General features: G+C 46.9%; 2 protein-coding genes across 9 annotated transcripts; one reads left to right on the top strand and one right to left on the bottom strand.

The window, feature by feature from the left end:
- Window positions 1-13: 13 nt before the first annotated feature.
- Window positions 14-7,656, bottom strand: ttbk2b (tau tubulin kinase 2b). Of its 2 annotated transcripts, none has more exons than XM_040161157.2 (15): window positions 7,192-7,656; window positions 6,598-6,720; window positions 6,367-6,514; window positions 6,201-6,274; window positions 5,956-6,096; window positions 5,753-5,857; window positions 5,276-5,341; window positions 5,100-5,192; window positions 4,884-5,009; window positions 4,645-4,802; window positions 4,238-4,427; window positions 3,660-3,874; window positions 3,114-3,579; window positions 1,870-2,573; window positions 14-1,334 (listed from the first exon to the last, which is right to left on the bottom strand). In XM_040161157.2, exons 2-15 carry the CDS (start codon window positions 6,664-6,666, stop codon window positions 977-979), a joined length of 2,913 nt encoding a protein of 970 aa, XP_040017091.2. In that variant the 5' UTR covers window positions 6,667-6,720; window positions 7,192-7,656; the 3' UTR covers window positions 14-976. The 2 variants fall into 2 exon arrangements, with proteins under 2 accessions (XP_040017091.2, XP_040017093.2); XM_040161159.2 differs by having other exon boundaries at window positions 14-1,331; window positions 7,192-7,654.
- Window positions 7,657-8,858: 1,202 nt separating this feature from the next.
- Window positions 8,859-17,979, top strand: mideasa (mitotic deacetylase associated SANT domain protein a). Of its 7 annotated transcripts, none has more exons than XM_040160485.2 (14): window positions 8,973-9,590; window positions 10,114-10,924; window positions 11,039-11,868; window positions 13,165-13,377; window positions 14,173-14,521; window positions 14,626-14,692; window positions 14,772-14,899; window positions 15,023-15,126; window positions 15,254-15,329; window positions 15,506-15,594; window positions 15,920-16,063; window positions 16,233-16,346; window positions 16,435-16,601; window positions 17,012-17,979. In XM_040160485.2, the coding sequence occupies exons 2-14, from the start codon at window positions 10,390-10,392 to the stop codon at window positions 17,274-17,276; spliced, it is 3,081 nt and encodes a 1,026-aa protein (XP_040016419.2). In that variant the 5' UTR covers window positions 8,973-9,590; window positions 10,114-10,389; the 3' UTR covers window positions 17,277-17,979. The 7 variants fall into 7 exon arrangements, with proteins under 7 accessions (XP_077949294.1, XP_040016419.2, XP_040016416.2 ...); XM_078093170.1 differs by lacking the exon at window positions 8,973-9,590 and adding an exon at window positions 9,678-9,800; XM_078093169.1 differs by lacking the exon at window positions 8,973-9,590 and adding an exon at window positions 9,764-9,906.
- Window positions 17,980-19,967: the final 1,988 nt, after the last annotated feature.

Genomic DNA, 19,967 nt, shown 5'->3' with positions numbered 1-19,967 from the left:
GTTCTGACGAAACTTTAGTTGCACTGACCCTTTATTCGTAACGTGGAGTTCATATTTAGAGATCTTGTTAGATCTTCTGATTTCAATACGTTTTGAAATGTGTTAAAAAATAAAATGCAACAAGAAACGGACATGAACAGATTCCACTTTAGTCAGTTTTCTTCCTTTACCAATTACCTGATGGGCGAAATCAAACGTCACATCGATGCTGACGTCTTTCGATCAGAAGCAGTTCAATAAAAATACAGCGTTTTAGCGGATTTTACAAAGGAACAAAAATAAAAAAAATGATTCGCAATGATACCTATGCACTTTTACAATACTTCAGTATGAGTGCAGTTACATGTACATTCTAATATTCGGCTGCCTTTTGCATGACAAATATTTCCTAGCAAAGAAAAAAAAAACACAGTACTACACTGATATGCCAAATGAGCAATTCATTGTCACATAGAATAAATAATCTAGCTATTTTACAGGAGTGAGGCCAACATGAGGCACCATGCTCGGGTTCTGTGCCTGAACGCCAATGTTGGTTTACTGCTTGTGGTGTTATTTACTCTTTAAGTGTTCTTAATGTGACTACATGGTTTCTATTAGTGTTCAATATAGTCCTCATGGTACATATTTACAATGAGCATGAATTTTACATCCCTCGAGTATTAAACATGATCTTTTTGGTCTCATATCAGGCCTTTATGGAGATTTAAGAGAAGAGTGAAATGAGAGGTAAGAGTTGGCAATCTTTGGGTTTTCTCAACCCTTTTTTGTTTCCACCTGCAGGTACCAAGTCACATTGTCAAGTATTTTGAGAAACACATCCATCGAATGAATAAATAAATACAATTTATACACTTTACATTACATACAGTACATTCCCTTGAGTAAATACCGTATTTACACATGCTATCAGCGACTGAATGTGAAACTCGCTCTCGCCACGTTCCGTGGTCAGTCACTCGTGCGCCAAACGCAGTCATCGACTCACTTTGCCGGAGCCTTTCCCCTCGAGGCTCAGACCCCTTCCCCTGGAGCCGTGGCCCCGCTGAGCCGGCCCTGCCGACCTGTCGTGCGGGTGGGCCTGCTGGGGAGGAGGAGGAGGGGACCCGGAGAAGCTAGACGGAGAGCGGCTGCGTCCCTGCAGAGCGCCGACCTCCCTGAGCTCATGGCGGGACGGGGAGGAGCTGAGTGAGCGCTGCAGGGAGGAAGAGGAGCTTCGGGGGCGAGGAGGAGGGCTGAAGAGCATCCCGCTTCGGTCCTGCATCAGCTGGGTCAGACTGGCCAGGAAGTCTGCATCGCTGGTGCTGCTGGCACGCACCCTTAACCGCCGTCTTCTGGAGAGAAGGACAAAGGACAAAAGGACAATCTGATGACAATCCCCTCCATATTATTCCTCCTCCACAGGTTCAACCTCAAAGTTATAATCCTAAAATTCCGAAAAATCCCATGTTTTTTTTACATTTCTTTTGACCATTCTTTCAGCAATTGGTGTTTCACATATTTACATTGTTGTAATATTCATTAGTGGTTGAGTCCACTACTCCTGCATTATTACAATGGAGGTTCATGGGAAACGACGGAGCATTCGCATTTTTATCCCACCGACTGTTCGCGGTTCACCATACCGACGGCAGATAAGAGCGTGCTAAGCGACCGCGAAGGCAAGGCGACCCAAAAACGCTAACACCTCCAAACGATCGGTCTTCTTTTTGCAACCAGGAGTCGCCCCCTGCTGGCTATTATAGAGAATGCAAATCCAAGAGCCCTCTCGCATTGGCTCCACTCTACAGCTGTAAAAGGGTTATAGTTCTACATACTAAGCACCTGACAAAAAGGGACCAATGAGTGGGTCATTATGCGGCATCGTACCTGTTGTCCGCACATGGGCGCAGGGGTGGCTTCCCAGGTGGCGGCCGAGGCAGAAACCTGCTGGTGAGTAGCTCGGGTACAAAGGTGGCGCTCACGGGGCGGGGGATCTTACTTTTACTACCCGACGAGGAGGACAGAGAGAGAGGCTCTTCTCCCACACAGTCAGACCTGGAGCATCGCTCCGAGAGGAGCCGGTCTCTCAGCAGAGCGCAAGGCAGGTTGTCACAGGACAGAGACGGAGAGGGGGAGTGGGTGGGGGAGCCGGGGGCCGGACTGCTCCAGCGGTGGCGCCGCTCCATGTTGTTGAGGTCCCTGCTCGGAGAGTCCAGGGGGTTGTTTGGGTCTCGCACCGGGATCCGACTCAATCTCGGGGACGACGGAGAGCCTCGTCTCCTGAGCAGAGCCGGCGGCGGAGAGGAGGAGACGGTGACGGTGCTCTCCAGAGCGCCTCCCGCTGTGTCGGCTTGAGGCTGCTGATTCGGCTCTGAGGAGCGATCGGGAAGACCGGAATCACTCTCTGGGTCTCTGTCGTTTGTCAGATGGGCGGGGGGGGCTTTGGCCGAGCTTTGGATTGGAGCGAAGTCCAACCTCCCTCCATCCTTTAAGGTTTCCTCCGGGTGTTTTTCAGATTTATCAGACGGTGCCTCCAGCGGTATCGCATCGCTCCTCTCCTGCACGGGGGACTGCGGGGCACCGCTAGAAGACTGAGATGGTTTTCATGATTGTTAGAGGGTGTGACCCCAACGAAAGACATACATTTTGCACAAATATGTAATAAACATACATAAGTTCGTAAGTTGCACAGTTGCTCTGAATGATAAAAATATGGACATGAATTTTTTCACGACACCGGAGCACAAATTTAAGCAACTCTGCAATTATCACTACGTCAGCAGGATGAAAAACTAATTGTATTAGTGTCCCTATGTTGTACTCCCATCCTATCCACATGTCAATGACATCTTTTGGTGAATGTGTTTACTGCATGAATGTATTATCTATGATCCAGGCATGGAGTTAAATATTATATATGTTATATTCTTTATCACTGAATTGCAACTCGATATTTGAACATATTCTACACAGATAAAGAGAAACTTGAAGACCCCGTAAAATAGTAAAAAGCTCCTGAACGGTTAAGCTTAATTTCCATGATGCTTTGGTAACTGGTATACAACTCATTTCATTTTATTTCCCAATGGTACTTTAAGTTCATGCACAGATAAATGCTCGCTCAGTCCTACCTGGTCCATCTGGGGTCTTCCCATAATCACAGAGGGCATTTGTCCCAGCATCCCCGGCAGCCTCCTGTGGCCCAGTAACCACGTGCCGGGCACGGACATCTGCGACAGGACGGGGCTGCTGGGCACCACTGAGGACTGGCCGTCCTGTGGCTCAGAGGACTGGTGGTCCGTCTCAGCGGCCGCGGGTCTCCCAGGCGTGTCCTCGCGTGGGGCCTCACCTGCAGTCTTGGTGGGTCCGGAGCCGCCGCCTTGCTCCAGCTCCAGCATCACCCACTCCTGGGAGTCCCCCTCCTGGGGAACGGGACTGAGGTTCACCGCCACAAAGCCGCTGCTGGCTGCGCCCTCCTCGTGGTCCGGGGTCGCCGTGCCAGAGTGTTCCTCGTTGCAGGGAGACTGCTGCCCGTGGGCCCTCTCAGGAATGGACTTCTCTCCGACTTGAAAGAGGACAGGGCGCTGTTTGCCCAAGCTGAAACAAGACATTCTCAGTGTCGCAGAGCGTCTTGCTTATGACTGTATTTATTTATTCCATGTGTGTCGAGTGCTTACTAGGCCTCGAGGAAGCGCTCGATGGTGGGCTTGGGTTCGGGCGCCAGCCTCTTTTCAAACGCCAAGCTCTGACTGTGCCTCATCCTCCGGAGGAGTGGCGCAGCCCGCTCCAGGAACATGGTCTCGGATCGCACCCGTCTAGGAGAACTCTGCATGGAGCCGGTGTTGGGGCTCTGGTTCCCCTGGTTCTGACTGTGTTCATCTTCACTCACCACCTGAGGAGAATGATTGACAAGCTCAAAGATCTTAAATATTGCACTTTTATACACGGAAAGAAGCTGTGGCAAGAGATTGATTTGTTTATATGGGGAGGAAGACGGTGAGTAGTTGGTTTCTACGCAAGCCTAGCAACAGGAGAGGTAGTAATAGAGGTTGGCAGGGTTATTACTAATGTTATTACTGGTATTATCATCACATCTAAAAGGTAAAGTCTATGGCGCAGAGTTCTGTGCATGACGTGCACTGCAGTGCAGATAAACTGTGGATCTCAATGCAAATGAGGAAAATCCAAAATCCATAATAAGAGCACTATTTCAGCAGTAGGTAAGAACATTCTACTTAAACCACGTTGCCCCGACCTTCCTGATCATCGGCTGGACGTGTTTATGGTTGCGGTTGCGGTCCATCTCTTCCCATACATCTGCACCAGGGGTGGTCGGTGTGGGGATGGGGGGGCAGTTGTCAGCATCGCTGAGGCGCTCCCCTTGCAGGACATCCTCCGTGTTCTCCCTCTGCAGCTCGCCCGGCAGCACTGAAGCATTGGCCATGCTGTGGAGGAGAGGGAAGGTCACCCTGCGGCTCGTTTACGCAGCACAATTTACAGCAGCGCTTTTCGTAGGGGATCTCTAGCTGTGCAGGATTCTAGTCTGTAGCTCTATATTCTACCGCATATCCAAGACTGTGATGGAAGTTTCAATATAACCAGTAAATCTACAACAAAGAGATGCAATTAATAGAATACATGGCGAAATATAAAAAGTAGTACCCTAAGTACGCCGGCGTGAGGCGAGTAAGCTGCTGAGCAGTGGTTGTCGCGGCAGTGATGGTCAGCATATCCTCCGAATCACATTTCTCCCAGTCATAAGGGTCATTCTCCAGCACGTTGTGGCTCTTCATAGCGCTGTCAAACACTGACATCAGGAGCTGTCGCAGAGAAACCACGAGCGTCAGCATGAGACAGGAACAACGTGTGTGAGAAACCTACCAACGAAGTGATGGACCGACCTGATAGTCTGGCTTTGTGAAGTAGTCCAAGATCAAGACGTGGTCCAGGAAGTTACTAAACTCTGTGGGAAGGTGCTTGAGCATAAGTCGATTGTCATATGTGTCTTTCAGATTCCCTACTTGTTCCTAAGAGCAGAGAGGGACAAAATGTGACTTGTAATGGAAACACATGGAGTGAAATACAAATATAGAGCGTCTAAACATAGAGGAACGTACCTTGTCTTTGATTTTCCTCCAAGGCAGCTGACCGACCGTGAATTCAACCAGCATGTAGAAGAGGGACCACAAGTCGTCATGGCGACCCATCTCCTACAAATCACGAGACACATATGTGAGTGACTTCAAGGACGCAACACATTTGAACAGAATATATGCGTTTGGTCCATGCTCACCTTATTCTTATGAGCATTGATTGAAGCATATCGGACAGTTCCTCTGAAGCCTGCCACGGGACGAGGCTGAGAGAGGATAAGGACATAATATATAAACGCTTTATAGTGTAATAACACGCAGTGGTATTCACCAATACTGTGTTGGAGGCACCTGGATTTACTGTCTAGTCTTTAAAGACTTCTTCGTGTCCCGAGCATTTCAACATTTTTGGAACGCTCATAAACAGATTTCACATCAGCCATGTGAAAGTTTTGCCGCTCTTGGATCTGGTGTGAAAAGCGTAGATTGTGTACTTTCTACTATGCATTTATATATACATATATCCTAATTTTAATTTATATATCCTCATCTTAATTTATTTCGGAACACTCTTTAAGAAAACTCTCTCTCAAGGGTTGACGGAGTAACCTTTTCTCCGATGATAATTAACTTGTGGTACTCTGGTTTAAAAAAGACATTTCACGCAGAGTACTTACTGGACGAACTTCCTGGCTGGAGTTGGTAAACTGACGGGCCAAGCCGAAATCCAGCATATAGCAGCACCTGCAGGTGCTGGCCAGTCTTCCCATCGCAAAGTTAGACTATCGTTTCAACGACACAGAAAAAGAGGAGCAGGTTTAAAGTAACACACACCAAAAAAACAAATTCACACACCGTCAAAGGTCTCGGGTCAACTTACAGGTTTAATGTCTCGGTGCAGGAAGCCTACGGAGTGGATGCTTTCGATGGCCTCTAATATCTGCTTGCCGAGTCTCAAAGTGGTGGAAATGGAAAAGATACCGCGGGCCATGGTTCTCCGCAGGTCTGCCAGGTTCCTCCCCTTTAGGACGGTGTCGGTGTTCAAAATGTCACATTTATGAGGCGGGCTTTAGGGGTCGGCAACGAACGAAATAGTCGAGCAACATGAACTGGTCGGAATCCTACCTGAAGCTCCATCACCACGTAGTTGAACCGATCATTTCGGCCACAGCCCACAAAGCGACACACGTGGTCTTTGCCTGACAAAGAAAGAGGGATCGTTTCAACAGATTCAGGGGAAAGCTGCGGCGTCTGGTAGTTCTCCGACGAGGGGAAACCAACCATCACTCACCCTGGAGCTTTTTCAGCACAGCCACCTCCATCTTCAGCACCTGTTTGGGCTGCTGAGCGGACTCCACCTTCAAGGCAACAGTGGCCTGGCTCAACTGATCCAAAACCTCGTAGATCTCCCCGAACCCGCCTCCTCCGATCTTCCTCGTCTGAAAAGAAGGGGAACATCACATTGTCATTGCTCTTCATTGGGCCATCGGCTTGTTGTTGTTGTTGTTCTCTTTTCTCTTACCACTTTCCATCTGTCTCTGACCACGTCTGCCACTGACAGGATGTCCGTGTGCTCTCCAGCCCCACTCATCCTCAGTGCTCTCAGCTACAGCCTGCGCCTGGCATCAGTGGCTCCAGCCTCTCACTGGAGACAGGTTGGAGGGGGGAAACAGATTTGTTTTAAATGCAGATCCGTTCCCTCTTTGAAAAATCGCTGCACTCTGCAAGCTACCGGGCGTGCAAAGCGCAGCCAGGTGGCAAGAAGCATGACTCGTAAACTGTTGTGCCCGACAGAAACACGAGCGGGACATCACTTAGGACGGCTACGTGGGTTGAAGCTAACCTCGCATCTCACGTCTTAAATGGTCACATAAGACGCTAACAGGCGCTGGAGGGTCACGAAGAGGCTGCAGTTTAGCACCAGATGACCGACACAACACGGCCGATCACTGACCCATAAACCGACCTCTAAGGAGATCAGCCTCGGGCGGGGAGGCTGATGTAACGGCGTTCAATGCGGCGGCTTCGGTGGTCCCGTAAACAAGCTAACTAGCTAGCATATAGAAACCAAATATGACCGTTGAGGTTGAGGAGCAAACCTCTCTTGACCTCGTACCTCACTTCGTTGCACCATTCCGATCCGAGTTAAAAAAAAACGGCGAACAGTCCCCATGCTCCAAGTATGTTAACTAGCGAAGTCATTCGGAGTAGTTGTATATTTTAGAAATCCGGTAACGATGGTGGTGCATCGCTGACTGTTAGCCGGAGTTAGCCCGGCTAGCCTGCTAACGGATGAGGAGCGATGCCGAATGCCCCGTGCTCTGCCTGGCAGCGGCGACGGTGACGTCACGCCTCCTGCGTCCTGATTGATCCGCAAACCCCACCGAAAAATAAGAAAATAAAGTACTGCAAACCCTGGGCTACCGGCAGTTTGTTGGAAGAAGCCGGCATATAAACCCGAAACACAGCCGGAACGATTGCAGTCCAAATTTGCGCAGTGGACAAAAGGGAGGAACACTGCATCATCAGCGTTTTTGGGTCACCATTCAAAACTGATCAGCTGTGATCGCCGGTGTCGTAAAATGAATAGAAAGGGCGTTGCAGGGCTTTCTGCTGCTGCTGATAAAATATTGATAACCCTCCACCCCCGTTCATCCCTCCATCACTAGTTGCCTACAGTGGTGGGAAAAGTACTCAGACCGGTAGACTGTAAGTGACAATACTACAGTATAGATACAGGTCAAAATCATTTGATCTTAGTGCAAAGGTATTCGCGTTAAAATGCACTAAAAATATCCTACCCAAAATAGACCAACTCAGAAAATGTACATTATATATGTACATTAATGTTGCAGCTTGTAAAGTTGGATGTGCAGTATATACTATACTTAGCTGGTTGAATCGATAGTCTTATCTTTGTCTATTATAATGCATTATAATTTACTAAAACTATAAAATAAATGTATAGCAGTGACACGTGTCCCCCGGAATTGTACCGTAGAAGTACAATATGCAGCATAACACGTTAGTTACTTTCCACCAATGCCACTTAACTACACATGTCGTATTCAAATCCACTGAAAACAAATCAAGACGAACGATGGAATGAATGATGATGAATCATTATTGTTATTCAATGACGCCTTGTTCACTTAGTGTGTGAAAAAAGTCTGGCTCACATTAATTTAAATGGAAGATGGAAAAACGGTTGGATTGGGCTCAATTTATTAAGTAATCCAGCAAAGTCACATGTGCTGCATTCTCCAATCAAACTTTTGCAAACATTAATGCTAAATGATCTTGTAATTGCTCCACCCACACATTGAGATGTGCCATATGTGGAGTTTGCAGTTTAGTTATGATGCAGTGATGCAATCCTGACATGACACTTTATTCCTGTCAACCCAGTCTTAAAATATTATCCAAGAAACCAAACACAAACCCAACAGGCCTCATGGACACAGCTCTGGCTGGATTTATTTAATAGATGTTAACCATTGCAGCATTGCCAAAGCAAATATTTTCCTTTTCAGAATGGGAATTCCTTAATTCGTTAAGTTATATATCTATTTATTCTGAATAATTTGCTATTGAGATGTAATGACCACAAGTTCAAATGTATACAAAACAAAAAAAACATACAAATGTTTACACACACTTAGTATGTCTGACATATTATGGCAATAAATGCTTCCTGATTCCTGACTTGCTGTAAAAACGATATAGTTGTATAGTATTTTCTTTAGGAGAATCTGCATAATCACAATGACGTTATAGACACGTGACCGTGTTTAAAACCACAACAAGCAGTTTCGGCAGGACAAGTTTGAGGCTCCGCTTTCCGGCCAGCCGTGACAAACAAATCAAACGTACACGGATGCAGCAATGGGCGTGGCCAGACGATCGGATTGGATAACAGGATGTGAGTTGAGCCGATTCGGGGTGCGTTGCGTTGCGGCGGGGCGTTCTGCGGCGCCCAACTTTTTTTTTTCTCCCCCCCCCCCCCGTGTGTTTGCGCAGTTTCGCGTGTTCTGGATGAAGCGAAACGCGCCGTTTGAATTCTCCACGCTCGTTTAGCAAAGTCGGCGGAAATACCAGAGCCGGGCCCGCAGCACGTCGCCGTTTTTCCACACGTCTCATGCGCGGTCCACTCGCCGCTGCGGGGGGAAAGTTGTGGACGTTTCCTCCCCCTGCACCCCACCCCGCCGAGGCGCACGGTGTCACGGATACAGCGTGCCACATTGTAACTGCAGCGTTAATGAGCCTCTCCAGCACGTCTTGATTTTTTTGTATTTTTTTTTGTTGTTGTTGTTGGATTATGTGCTCGTGGGATTGTGAGGCACACGCCCGTTCGCCATATTGTGCGCAGTGAAACTCGAGTGAAAACTTGTCCCCGAGTTATGACATTTCGCCGCGCGCGCAACCCCTTCATGGAGCTGCATGCAGTCGACTTTGATCGGAACCAAAGTGACTCCATGGAGCTGGCCATGGAGAGTTCCGTGCACCATTGATAAGGTAGCGCAAACAACCCACACACTGTGTTTCGCTTATTGCTCGCCCTTCCGCCGTGTTGCCTAACAGCTCTTCAGACGCTTCCTTATTGCAGTTGTGTGTGTGTGTGTGTGTGTGTTTTTTTTAACATAACCCGACTGGATATCGCCCTGGTGGTTACACGAGCCCCCTTCGTTTCCTGTATTTCTTGTTATGCCAAATGGCAGCTACACAGTAAGCGCCTCCTCGTCGCCGTTTTTTTTGTTTTTTTTTGTTTTAAATAAATAAAACTTCTCTCGGGTGTCTTCGCCGTCCCGTCCGCATGCACTCGGACGTAAACGTAGGTTTCGCTTGCAACGACAGACGCGCTTGTGACTCGCTTTTCACTTTTGCTGACTGCTCGACTCGGCGGCTCGTGTAGGCCTCGATTTCCTCTCCGCTGCACGCGACTGAGAGGCGACGGGGAGACAAACAAAAAAAACAAACAATGTGAGTGCTTGTCGTCAAGATAACGAGAAAGCGTCTAACCACTTCTTTTTCTCACAAGGTCCGGCCCCGTAACGAGGATGAGAAGAAAGGACGGCAAACCTCAGATTTGATTCTGGAAGGAGGTTGCATGCTCTCCCCCCCCCTTCCCCACCCTGCACTTTCCTTTTTGGGGGGATTTTGTATTTCCTCCCAAATACCTCTTTGTGTACACAGTTGAACAAACAATTCCTTCAATCTCAGGCATTGAAAAAGCACACTACAGAGGCAGTGACACTTCGCCCGCTCAGAGATCAAGATTGCGAGTTGTGACTCCCACACATTGCCGTATGTTACTATGAGTCTTCCTCCTCAAGTTAATGCTGACAAGAGCGGCAAGCATCGCGCCGCGGCCATGAAAGAGCCCGTGCAGCATTCAGGAGAGGTTTATTATGCTATGGGACCTCCGGCGTTAGAGTCGAGCCACAGTGACTCTGCCAGCGGTTCTGGTGTTTACAACCCCGAGAAAGGGCCTCAAAGTCTACCGCACTATCAACAGGCTGCTCCAGTAAAGTGGATGCACCAGGACTCCGCGCAGGCCCCCGGCTGGTCTCAGGAAGCTCCTGTTCAAGCCTGGGGCCAGAACTTTGGCCCCTACATGGGCGGGGTGAACGTCAGGGGTCAAATGGCCTTCCACAAAGGAGTCCATGAGGGTGTAGCTCTGCCAATGGGGGGAGAAAATCAACTCCCGGGACCCGTTGAGGTTTACAGAGATGCCCCCCAGGCTCCGGCTCAGGGGAGGGGGCTCGAGTGGGATCAGCACACTGCGGCTGCGATGCACCAGGCTCAGCTGCAGGCTTACCAACACGCCCACAAAGGCGTGGAGCTTCAGGGTCAGACCCACGCACCTCCTCACACTTTGCAGGGGTCCATGCTGCAGCCCTTCCAGGCAACATTTAGGCCCAGCAAGCAACAGTTTTCATCAGGTTATTACTCTGTTTTTCCAGGCAACAAGGGAATGCCGAATCTGGCGTACGCCGAGCAGCCTAAAACTCAACAGCAGCAGCAGCAGCTGCTACAACAGATGCAGCAGCAGCAGCAAATGCATCACCATCACCACCAGCAACAGCAACAGCAACATCAGCTGCAGCAACAGCAGCAGCAGCAGCAGCAGCATCACATTCAGTTGCAACAGCAGCAACATTTGCAGCAACATCAGCACCAACTCCAACGGCGTCAAATGCTGCAGCAAATGCAGCAACAATATCACCAGCAACAGATACAGGAGCAACAGCAACAAATACAGCAAATGCATCAGCAGCAAGTGCAACAACAAAATGTGCCACAGCTAGAAGCGGCACAACTACATGCGCAACCAAAACCGCAACAAACCGCAAACTTTGTAACTTCTCACCCTCCCGAGCACACCCCGCCCGTCGCCGCTCCTAACAAGGAGGACGTCCAGTCGCTGGAGATGCCGCAGGAGCCAGCGGCTCAAACGTGCGACGCGACCGTCGCAAGTGATCCGTGCGCTGAAAAGCTCACCCCAAATCCAGAGGAGCCCTCGGATGCACAGGCTGCCCCTCGGCGTTCACGCCGCCTCTCCAGAGAAGGACAGTCCCCGCTGGGACCCCCTTCGACCAACATCTGGTCTCAAGCGTCCAAGGATCCTCCGTCATCCCTGAACGGAGCAGCGGGCCCGCAGGCTGCTAAAGGAGGGGAAGTGACAACGGGAGGGGTCATCCGTCGGAGAAGGAGGGCGTCTAAGGAGATCAACTTGGAGACTTTAGCCCAGAAGGCATCAGAAATGGAGTCCCTGCCGGCAAATATGGTCAAGGTTAATATTCACTCATTACACTGGCACTGTTTGTTTATTTGTCTATTTATTTACGACAAAACAGGCCCCATTTAGAAGCGGGGGAAAGCTAATAGCAGGCAATCTATGCCTGCAAGAGACAATGATATCATCTGGCACAGTTGGCGAGCGGCTGCACAAAGAGGAAGGAGCTTGTTTCTATGCAGGACTTCCCTATAGCTTGCTAAACCGTTTTCTTCGGTCAGTTGATTTGATTCCGGCTGCAGGCGGTGGGACGCGTTTGTGCAGTCGTACTGTTCAAGGTGGTGTCCTGCACGACACCGAGATACTGGTGCGACCTGCAAAACGGCTTCTTGGATTTCGAAAAATTGCTCTTATCGACGTAAAACCAAGATGACGCACTTAACGTCGTTATTCAGGATATATAACGTAACGAACTGTGGCACAACCAAAGAAACCGGCTTCCTTATTTTCCGTTTAAGCAGTTTTGATAAGTCACGAGGCGCATAAATAAATGAAACTCCTGTTTTTGTTTTCTTAGAACAGGGAGGTCTAGTACTCTGGCCTGCGGGGTTATAGGGCTTGTGCTGGGTGTTTGTGCAGAGCGCGCATGCCGGACGTACAGTTGAAGCGGCTGCATGTCTGCACACCTCCACATTCCTTCGACTCCTTCCCAGTCATTCATACTAGCAGAGCTAGGGAAGGGCTGAGCTGTCAACCCTTGCGCCAATAAGCCCCAACACCCACACAGAACCGGTTTAATATGTGACACCCACCCAGTTCTGCTGTATTGTGGTTAACTAGCAGCACGTTTGTGGGTTTAGATCATTCGATTGAAGTTTCTTGTATCCATTTTGTTGTAATAAGTTGTAAGATTTGATTTGTTTCACTGACAACAGCAGAAGTTAGTGTTGTTTTTTCCCCACCAGCATGACCAGATATACCAGGAAACTGTGGACATTTATAAATACTAAGGAAATGTGTAGTTGTATTATTTTGTTAGTGGAAATTATAATCCTTCATTTACATTTCACTGAAAACATTTCTTTAGCTTTTATTTTATTACGATTTTGCTGCCCACAGTAAAAGTAAAGTGAGCGCTACTTCTCTGTAACTGCTGGATTTTCACAAGTTCGGAGGTCTTTGATGTTGGGCTTCCCTGCCTTTCCTTCTACGCTGTGCTAAAATGCATTTAAATTAGTGTTGCAGATATGACAATGATCTCTAATCCCTTTTGCCTTTCCACGCCTCTTTTCTGAATCTCTGTGCCACGTTCTCTTCCCCCGTCTCCCCGCTCGCTTTGCTCCGGTTCCTCAGCAGGAGGACGGTTCCTCGGGCCGACAGGCCTCCATGGTGCCGTTGGTCATCCCCGTGTCGGTGCCGGTGCACAGGAGTCAAGCGGATCCTCACGGGGGCTGGACTCCGGGACGACTCGGCGAGCGGCCTGCGGGGCCGTCTGATCACAAACCTTCTGTCATCGTGGCTCGTCGGCGATCACTCAGAAACTCCATGGCCGAGTGTTTTGGTCTGGTTAGTATCACGTTTAGTATGACGTTAGCATTGCTTTGTCTACATGTCAATAATTAGATAAAAGAACTCATTTTACATGTTGTGTTGACCAGATATGTGTTCAGAAGTTTCCTGGAAATAAGTAATGCAGCATGAAAAACAACCAATTAATTGACTGAGGCGATAGCAGTGAATGTGTGTTGCAGGAAGTTAAGAGGAGTTCAAGATGAAACTGCGGACTGCAGAGGGTTTAGTTTAACTTGAAGGGCTGGATCATCTCACTAATGTGTATTTGATGTAGTTCTGTTTTCAGTCTCTATGCTAAGCTAATGGGATTGCTGCTCCAGCTCCGTATTGCCTGCCTGTGAGCCCAGTGAACCCCCACTGGAGCCCCTTGGACATGTTTGTGGTTCATGTGACTCAATAACCCTCAAACTGCCCTTTTTAACCGGGTGTGTTGGTTCACAATGAAGCTTCATTCAGCCAGTACACAATGTACAATGAGACAACGTTTTGGGGAGAGCACCCATGTACGTCTATTTTGAAAATCCACCCAATGACAGCTGGTTATGCTTTGGTCCGTTCGGGTGTGGCAAAGGTCTGTGTGTCTTGAGTCCTGGTTTATTTGCTCACTGCAAACACTTAATGGGTTTGTGAGAAATTCCCCTGAAAAACAGCTGGTATATTAGTTCAAGGAGGAAAGAAACTCAAGTTGTTTTAATTAAGAAGCCAATGAATAATATTTGAAACCATCTGATCACATGCCCTCTTCAATCATTTCACAAGACTTTACAATGGTCATAATAACTTTTTTAGGATGGGGATGGGGAAAGCGATCCGGGCCTGGATGAAGATGGAAAATCCAAATTTAAGCGCCGACCCCGACCAGAGCCTCTCATCATCCCGCCGCACAAACCATCCACCTTCATCCCGCCGTCCCTCTACTCCAGCATCTCCTCCTACCAGAGCAACCTGCGCTCCCCCGTCCGCCTGCCAGACAACCCCCTCGCCATGCCCCCGTACACGCCTCCGCCCATCCTGTCCCCCGTGCGCGAGGGCTCGGGCCTCTACTTCTCCGCCTTCCTGACCAACATCGCCGTGAGCAACCAAATCCTGCCCCCCCCACCTACGCCCAAATCCGCGACCCGCAGTCTGTTGCGTTCGGGTAAGTCTCGGCTTTTGCTTCGCGAGAAAATTCTACCCATGTGGTCGTCTCCGATGATGTGCTGATGAGTGTTGGTGGTGTTTTTTTTTTTTTGTATTCTCCAGCGAGTTCAGATATCACACCTCCTCTTCTGCCCTTGATGACCGATGCCACGCCTGCTAGCCTTGAGCCGTAAGTCCAGTCAATGAAACTGGCCTCACATGTTTTCAACTTCTGGCCCCAAAGCAACAACTTTTTTTTACTTGTTCAGACGTATCAACATCGGGCAGCATTACCAGGCGGCAATTCCGGAGTTAGAGGATCGTTCTTCCTCCCAGTCGGCCCAGGACAACGCTGACTTGGTTTGGCGCCCTATGGACGACTCCCACCTAAAACACGGTGACCAAGAGCGCCGTTGGCATCTGACCTCAGTCACCCTCTGAGAGTTCTCACCCTTCCTCTTTGTTTGAGATTCCTTAATCATCCACCGCTAATTATTTCTAACCCTCATCATTTCCACAGTGGACGATATGATGAACATGGCTTGTTGCAGTGTGCTGAGGGGCGGAGGAACCAACCAGGAGCTGGTTTCACACTGTTTACATGAATGTGGAGGAGACTTCCTCGTGAGTACAAGGACCCATAATCAGGACAACTTGAGAACGGCTTTCTTTAACTGAAACGTCCTACTTGTTACTGTCAGAATTGATTATATAGTTTCGGGGATCACTGATTGTTCATGTTGATTTTAAGGAAACACTGGAACGTTTGATGCTTCAGGACCCAGTTTTCCCCAAAGATCATCCTTTGGCAGGTTATCACTACTCAGGTGAGCATCGGCCTCACAATAAAATAAAAACCGATTCATGGAAATACTTTTTGACAAATTCTCTGACTTCCATCAGAAGATGATTCTTCTTCTTCATCTGCTCGGTCTCTTATTTCCTAACCTTTCTTTTAAATGTTTCATCATCTTTTGTAAGAATATATTTAATTGGCCCGCAGGCTCTGATTGCTGGACTGCGGAAGAAAAGTGCTACTTCAACAAGGGGATCTCTGCCTACAGGAAGGACTTCTTTATGGTGCAGAAATTGGTACGCACAAACTAATCCCAATCAGTGTAAATTAATTGAAAACTCATGTAAATGTAAATAAACGCGAGTCATATTTCAACCCAAATAAATTGTTATAAAACGTTATCTGCGACATTAGTATAATGGATTTAAACAAAGTTTATGCTCCCTATTCTAAACATTACAACATGGAGGCCAGATTCTGATGTAACAATGTTTTTAAATCGAATCACAATCCGCATTCAAATGTAATGAGTTCGAATCGTGCAAAAAAAAAAAGACGTGAATGAGAATAAACTACATATCATATTGATTTTAAATTCTGCATCTCTTTTATGTTTTTAAGGTGCAGACAAAGACTGTTGCTCAGTGTGTGGAATTTTACTACACATACAAGAAGCAGGTGAAAATCGGTCGCAATGGGATTTTAACCTACGGCCCTCCAGAGTCTCCTCTGGAGAAGCACACGGAGGTTCTGGTGGATGTTAAGGTGGAGTTCACTTTTAAATTAGGACCAAATTAATGTTACAGGTTGTTTGCCCAGCTGTATTTTCATTGACTGACTTGCGTTACAGGAAAAATGGGATCCTATTGTGAAATTTCTTTTTTAAACGGGCCACCAAATGATCTCTTGTGTTTTTTCTGTTGTGGTCCATTAGAATTCACAGCGGACAAAATGTATTCAAGGCGACGCTGATGACAATAAGAGGGATGTTTCCTACGACAGCAGCCATCAGGCGACGGTTGCTCGGTCACTACAGGCTCATGACTACGTAAGCGTTACTCCGCGTCTTCTGTTATCAATCAATGTTTGTGTGAAGTAAAACCGTACAATAGCTTTGCCTCTCCGGTGGTCTGCAGGCAGGAACAGTGCTGGTGATCAAAGAACCAGAGCCGGTGAACAAGGAGGTTCTCCACCCGTCTGCACCTCACAGGCCTCCAGCTGAGCCCGCAGCAAAGAAGAGCAGAGCGCCAGCGAAGCCGCCGCCGGACCCCGACGCAGTATTTCCATGCAAGAAATGTGGCAGGTACTTCAGAACCGTCAGAGATTTGTCATTATTCAGACTGGGAAACTTTTTTTTTTACTAATTGTTTTTTTTTCTTCTTTAGCCTCTGTTTGAGATTTGCTCATTCACTTACTCTCCCTTTTTTTTTAATGATTAAATAAAACAAGGACATTAAGACTATTAATTGATTCAATTAATCTTATGAAGACCTAAAGAGAAAAGATACATTCTATGGCCATAAAATATTCTGCTGTCTTTGTTTTGACAATTAAACTTTTTGATTTAAAATTTACATTAGAAAATAAAATTGTGAAATGAATACTTCAGTGTGATTTAATAGCCTTAATCTTGTATCAGATATATGTGCGCATCATTGCAAACTGCAGCTACTGTGTGTAATGCTGTGTGATTTTTCATCCATTTCCTAATAGGGTGTTTTATAAAGTGAAGAGTCGAAGTGCCCACATGAAGAGTCATGCGGAGCAGGAGAAGAAGGCGGCAGCGCTGCGTCAGAAAGAAGAGGACGAGCAGGCAGCTGCCGACGCTCGGGTCAGGAAGGCGGCTGCGGCAGTGGCTGCGGCGGCAGAGGCAGCTAATCGGGGAGGAAATGGCATCGGAGAGTCGGAGGAGCCAGATCTCAGCAGCCAGGAAGACTCGTCTGAGGGAGAGGATGACAAGGATGAAGACTGGCACTGAGGGACACACACATCTGGAGAGAAACCTATTGGAAGAGGGATTGATGGGTGGAGATGGAGGTTGAATCGGAAGGGGGGAGGAAAAGTAATAACAACAACAACAACGTCCCGCCTCACAGAGAGCAGAATAAAGTCCCCCTACTCTGAGTGACCGTAATCCACCAGCCAGCCAGTCACACTCCACATCGACATTTTGTGTCTTTTAAAATATTCAGAGGATGTTTATTTTTTGTAAATGCACTTATCCCATATGCTTCTGCTTTTGCCAATATTGCCTTTTTATATCCATTATTTAATTGAATTTAATGTCAAAATATTATACATTTTCATGGTGTGGACTTAATGGTTATATGATGTTTCACAAGATAATCAGAATGCCTGTTGAGCAACAAATCAAGATCAAAGCTATCTTTCACTAAACAGTATCACCCCTTACAATAAAGATTGAGTAAGAGCTTATATTTATCTTTTTCTGAGGAAAATGTGATTGTGCAGAATTTCCCCCAGATTTTTAGGTTGGTTGTACATTTATTTTGTACAACTGAGGGATCCTTTGAAATGAATATGTACAAACGTTATATATGAGATGGCCATATATTTATGATACTGCATTTGTTTTACAATGATTTTGGTAATATAAAAACTAATCATGTCAGCTGCAATAAGACTTGTGGATTGAAAAGTTTATTAAAATCTATTGTTCAGCGGAGTGTCATTATTTTTTCCAATTCAAACAGTTTATTTATGGTTGCAAGACTTTGTTGCTCCAGCAGGTGGAGGCAGTGTTTCATTTTGTGCGGTTGTCCGTATAACTTAAGGTGTACTTGGCTGATATTTTTATTGAATTTATGTGTCATTTTACCAGATTGTCTTTCAATTTCGCTACACAAACGTCTATATGAGCCGGGCAAGACGCATCACCATCGAATGTGACCCTAAACACTCCGTCCGTAGGTCTGATTCATTATGCTAGAAGGCGTCAGCCCTTTTCAGATTGAGGGCCGAAAACCAAGACAAGACCTCAGCCATTTTAAAACCGTGTGCTCTGTGAAAGAAAGTGCAGCCCGTCCATCAGGACACGAGATGCAATGCATATTGCTCTGAGATGGTGGAGGATAACATCTCTCTGTTACAGGTTATCAAACATTTTCCGCTCTAGCTGAAGAAGCCAGTTCACATGTTTTTTTTTTGAGTATGCGGAACGCCCGCTGACTTTGTCTACAGATTTAGTTATCCGTCACTCTTTTCACAATCCTTTATTTAAATTGTTCCATTTTTTAAATATATAGTCGTCAATGTAAAAGTGTGGCCACTCATTGCTGACCTGCTGACCACGTTAGAGGTGTATTATTTCAATGAAACGTATACAATGTCTCAGGAGGTCCTCTTAAACAGTCACTAAGCCTCTCGAAGACCAATGATAAGATCAATGTTTCCTCTTCTGGCAGAGCGGAAGTTAAATCTGATGAAAGCAGAAATGTGCATTAAGATTTAGGTTCAGCCACTAAGCAATAAAACGTTAATCATTTCATGGGCGTAGCTGCCAGACTGCAGGTCAATGTCATTCTTGCAGTTAGTAGGATAAGAGGAAACAGGAGGGAAGGTGTGCAGCGTGTTCATAAAATGACTGCAGATATAAGACATCAAGATCCACCATAGGCTCTTTCTGAATTCGTGGTGGTCAATCGGTATATAATAATATCTTTTGTCATAGATTTCTTAAAATATCATATAAATGTCTCTTAGGTTTTAGTTTGTGGCACGTTTACAGTAGAAAACGCACTAAAGTCGATACATGAACAGTTGTCATTGAGTGGCTTGCAGCTGCAAAATAAAAACTAAAACTTATGGCAATCCTGTCTCCTAAAAAGTAGATTAATATAATGCAAAATGTATTCACACACCTTTCAAGATCAACGTAATGCAGGTTGAGGTACGGTTTACTTGGAAAGTTGTGTCTGCAAAGTTGCGTTCATTGTCATATCTCGACAATATGCGCTGACAGCAGATGAGATAAATACATTTATTCCATGCTTATGCCAAGGCAACCTCAGCTCTTGGTAATTAAGTACTACACTACCTACTTGTTTTTGTTGATTGAGGACACAGCGCTGGTCTTGATTGGCTTCCATTCTCTAAATAATCCTTATGTAAATGTTATCTTTAATGCATTCGAAATAGAAACCCTCCTATTCAACTCGGTAACGACGTCTGATGAGAAGCTGCTTCTCCTCAGCTTCATTTGGCGGCCCGTAACATTACAGCTTACAGCTGTCCTTGACGCCAAACCAAAACCGCTCCATGTAATGGGTACGCGGACGTACAACCGACAGCTCCATTTGGACATGCGTTCACCGGCCTTGAGGGATGTAATCTTCCAGGCTGACATCTTGACCTGCGACGCCTCCTGCTTTTATAATCGGTCATCTTTCCCATCAGCTTCTCAGTACTTTTCAGATTGAGGTGCAGTGAATGTTAAAGAGCCAAACCTCCGGCTGCTACTCCATCCTCACGCTGTAGCCCCCTTGTTGGAATTCAACCCATCAGTCAGTATTTCAGCGGGAGTCAGCAGCATTATTACCTCAGTTATGCAAACGGGGCTCGACCAAAGTCCATCCATCTCGGCTCAGGAAGGTGGTGAAGCCTCAGAAACACGAGGTCCAGACGACACTGGCACGTTTAGCGAGATCTG

The sequence above is a fragment of the Gasterosteus aculeatus genome, chromosome 18, assembly GCF_964276395.1.
Source record: "Gasterosteus aculeatus chromosome 18, fGasAcu3.hap1.1, whole genome shotgun sequence".
Taxonomy (NCBI): domain Eukaryota; kingdom Metazoa; phylum Chordata; class Actinopteri; order Perciformes; family Gasterosteidae; genus Gasterosteus; species Gasterosteus aculeatus.
The sequence above is the reverse complement of the archived record's forward strand: the minus strand, read 5'-3'. Positions and strand labels throughout refer to the sequence as shown.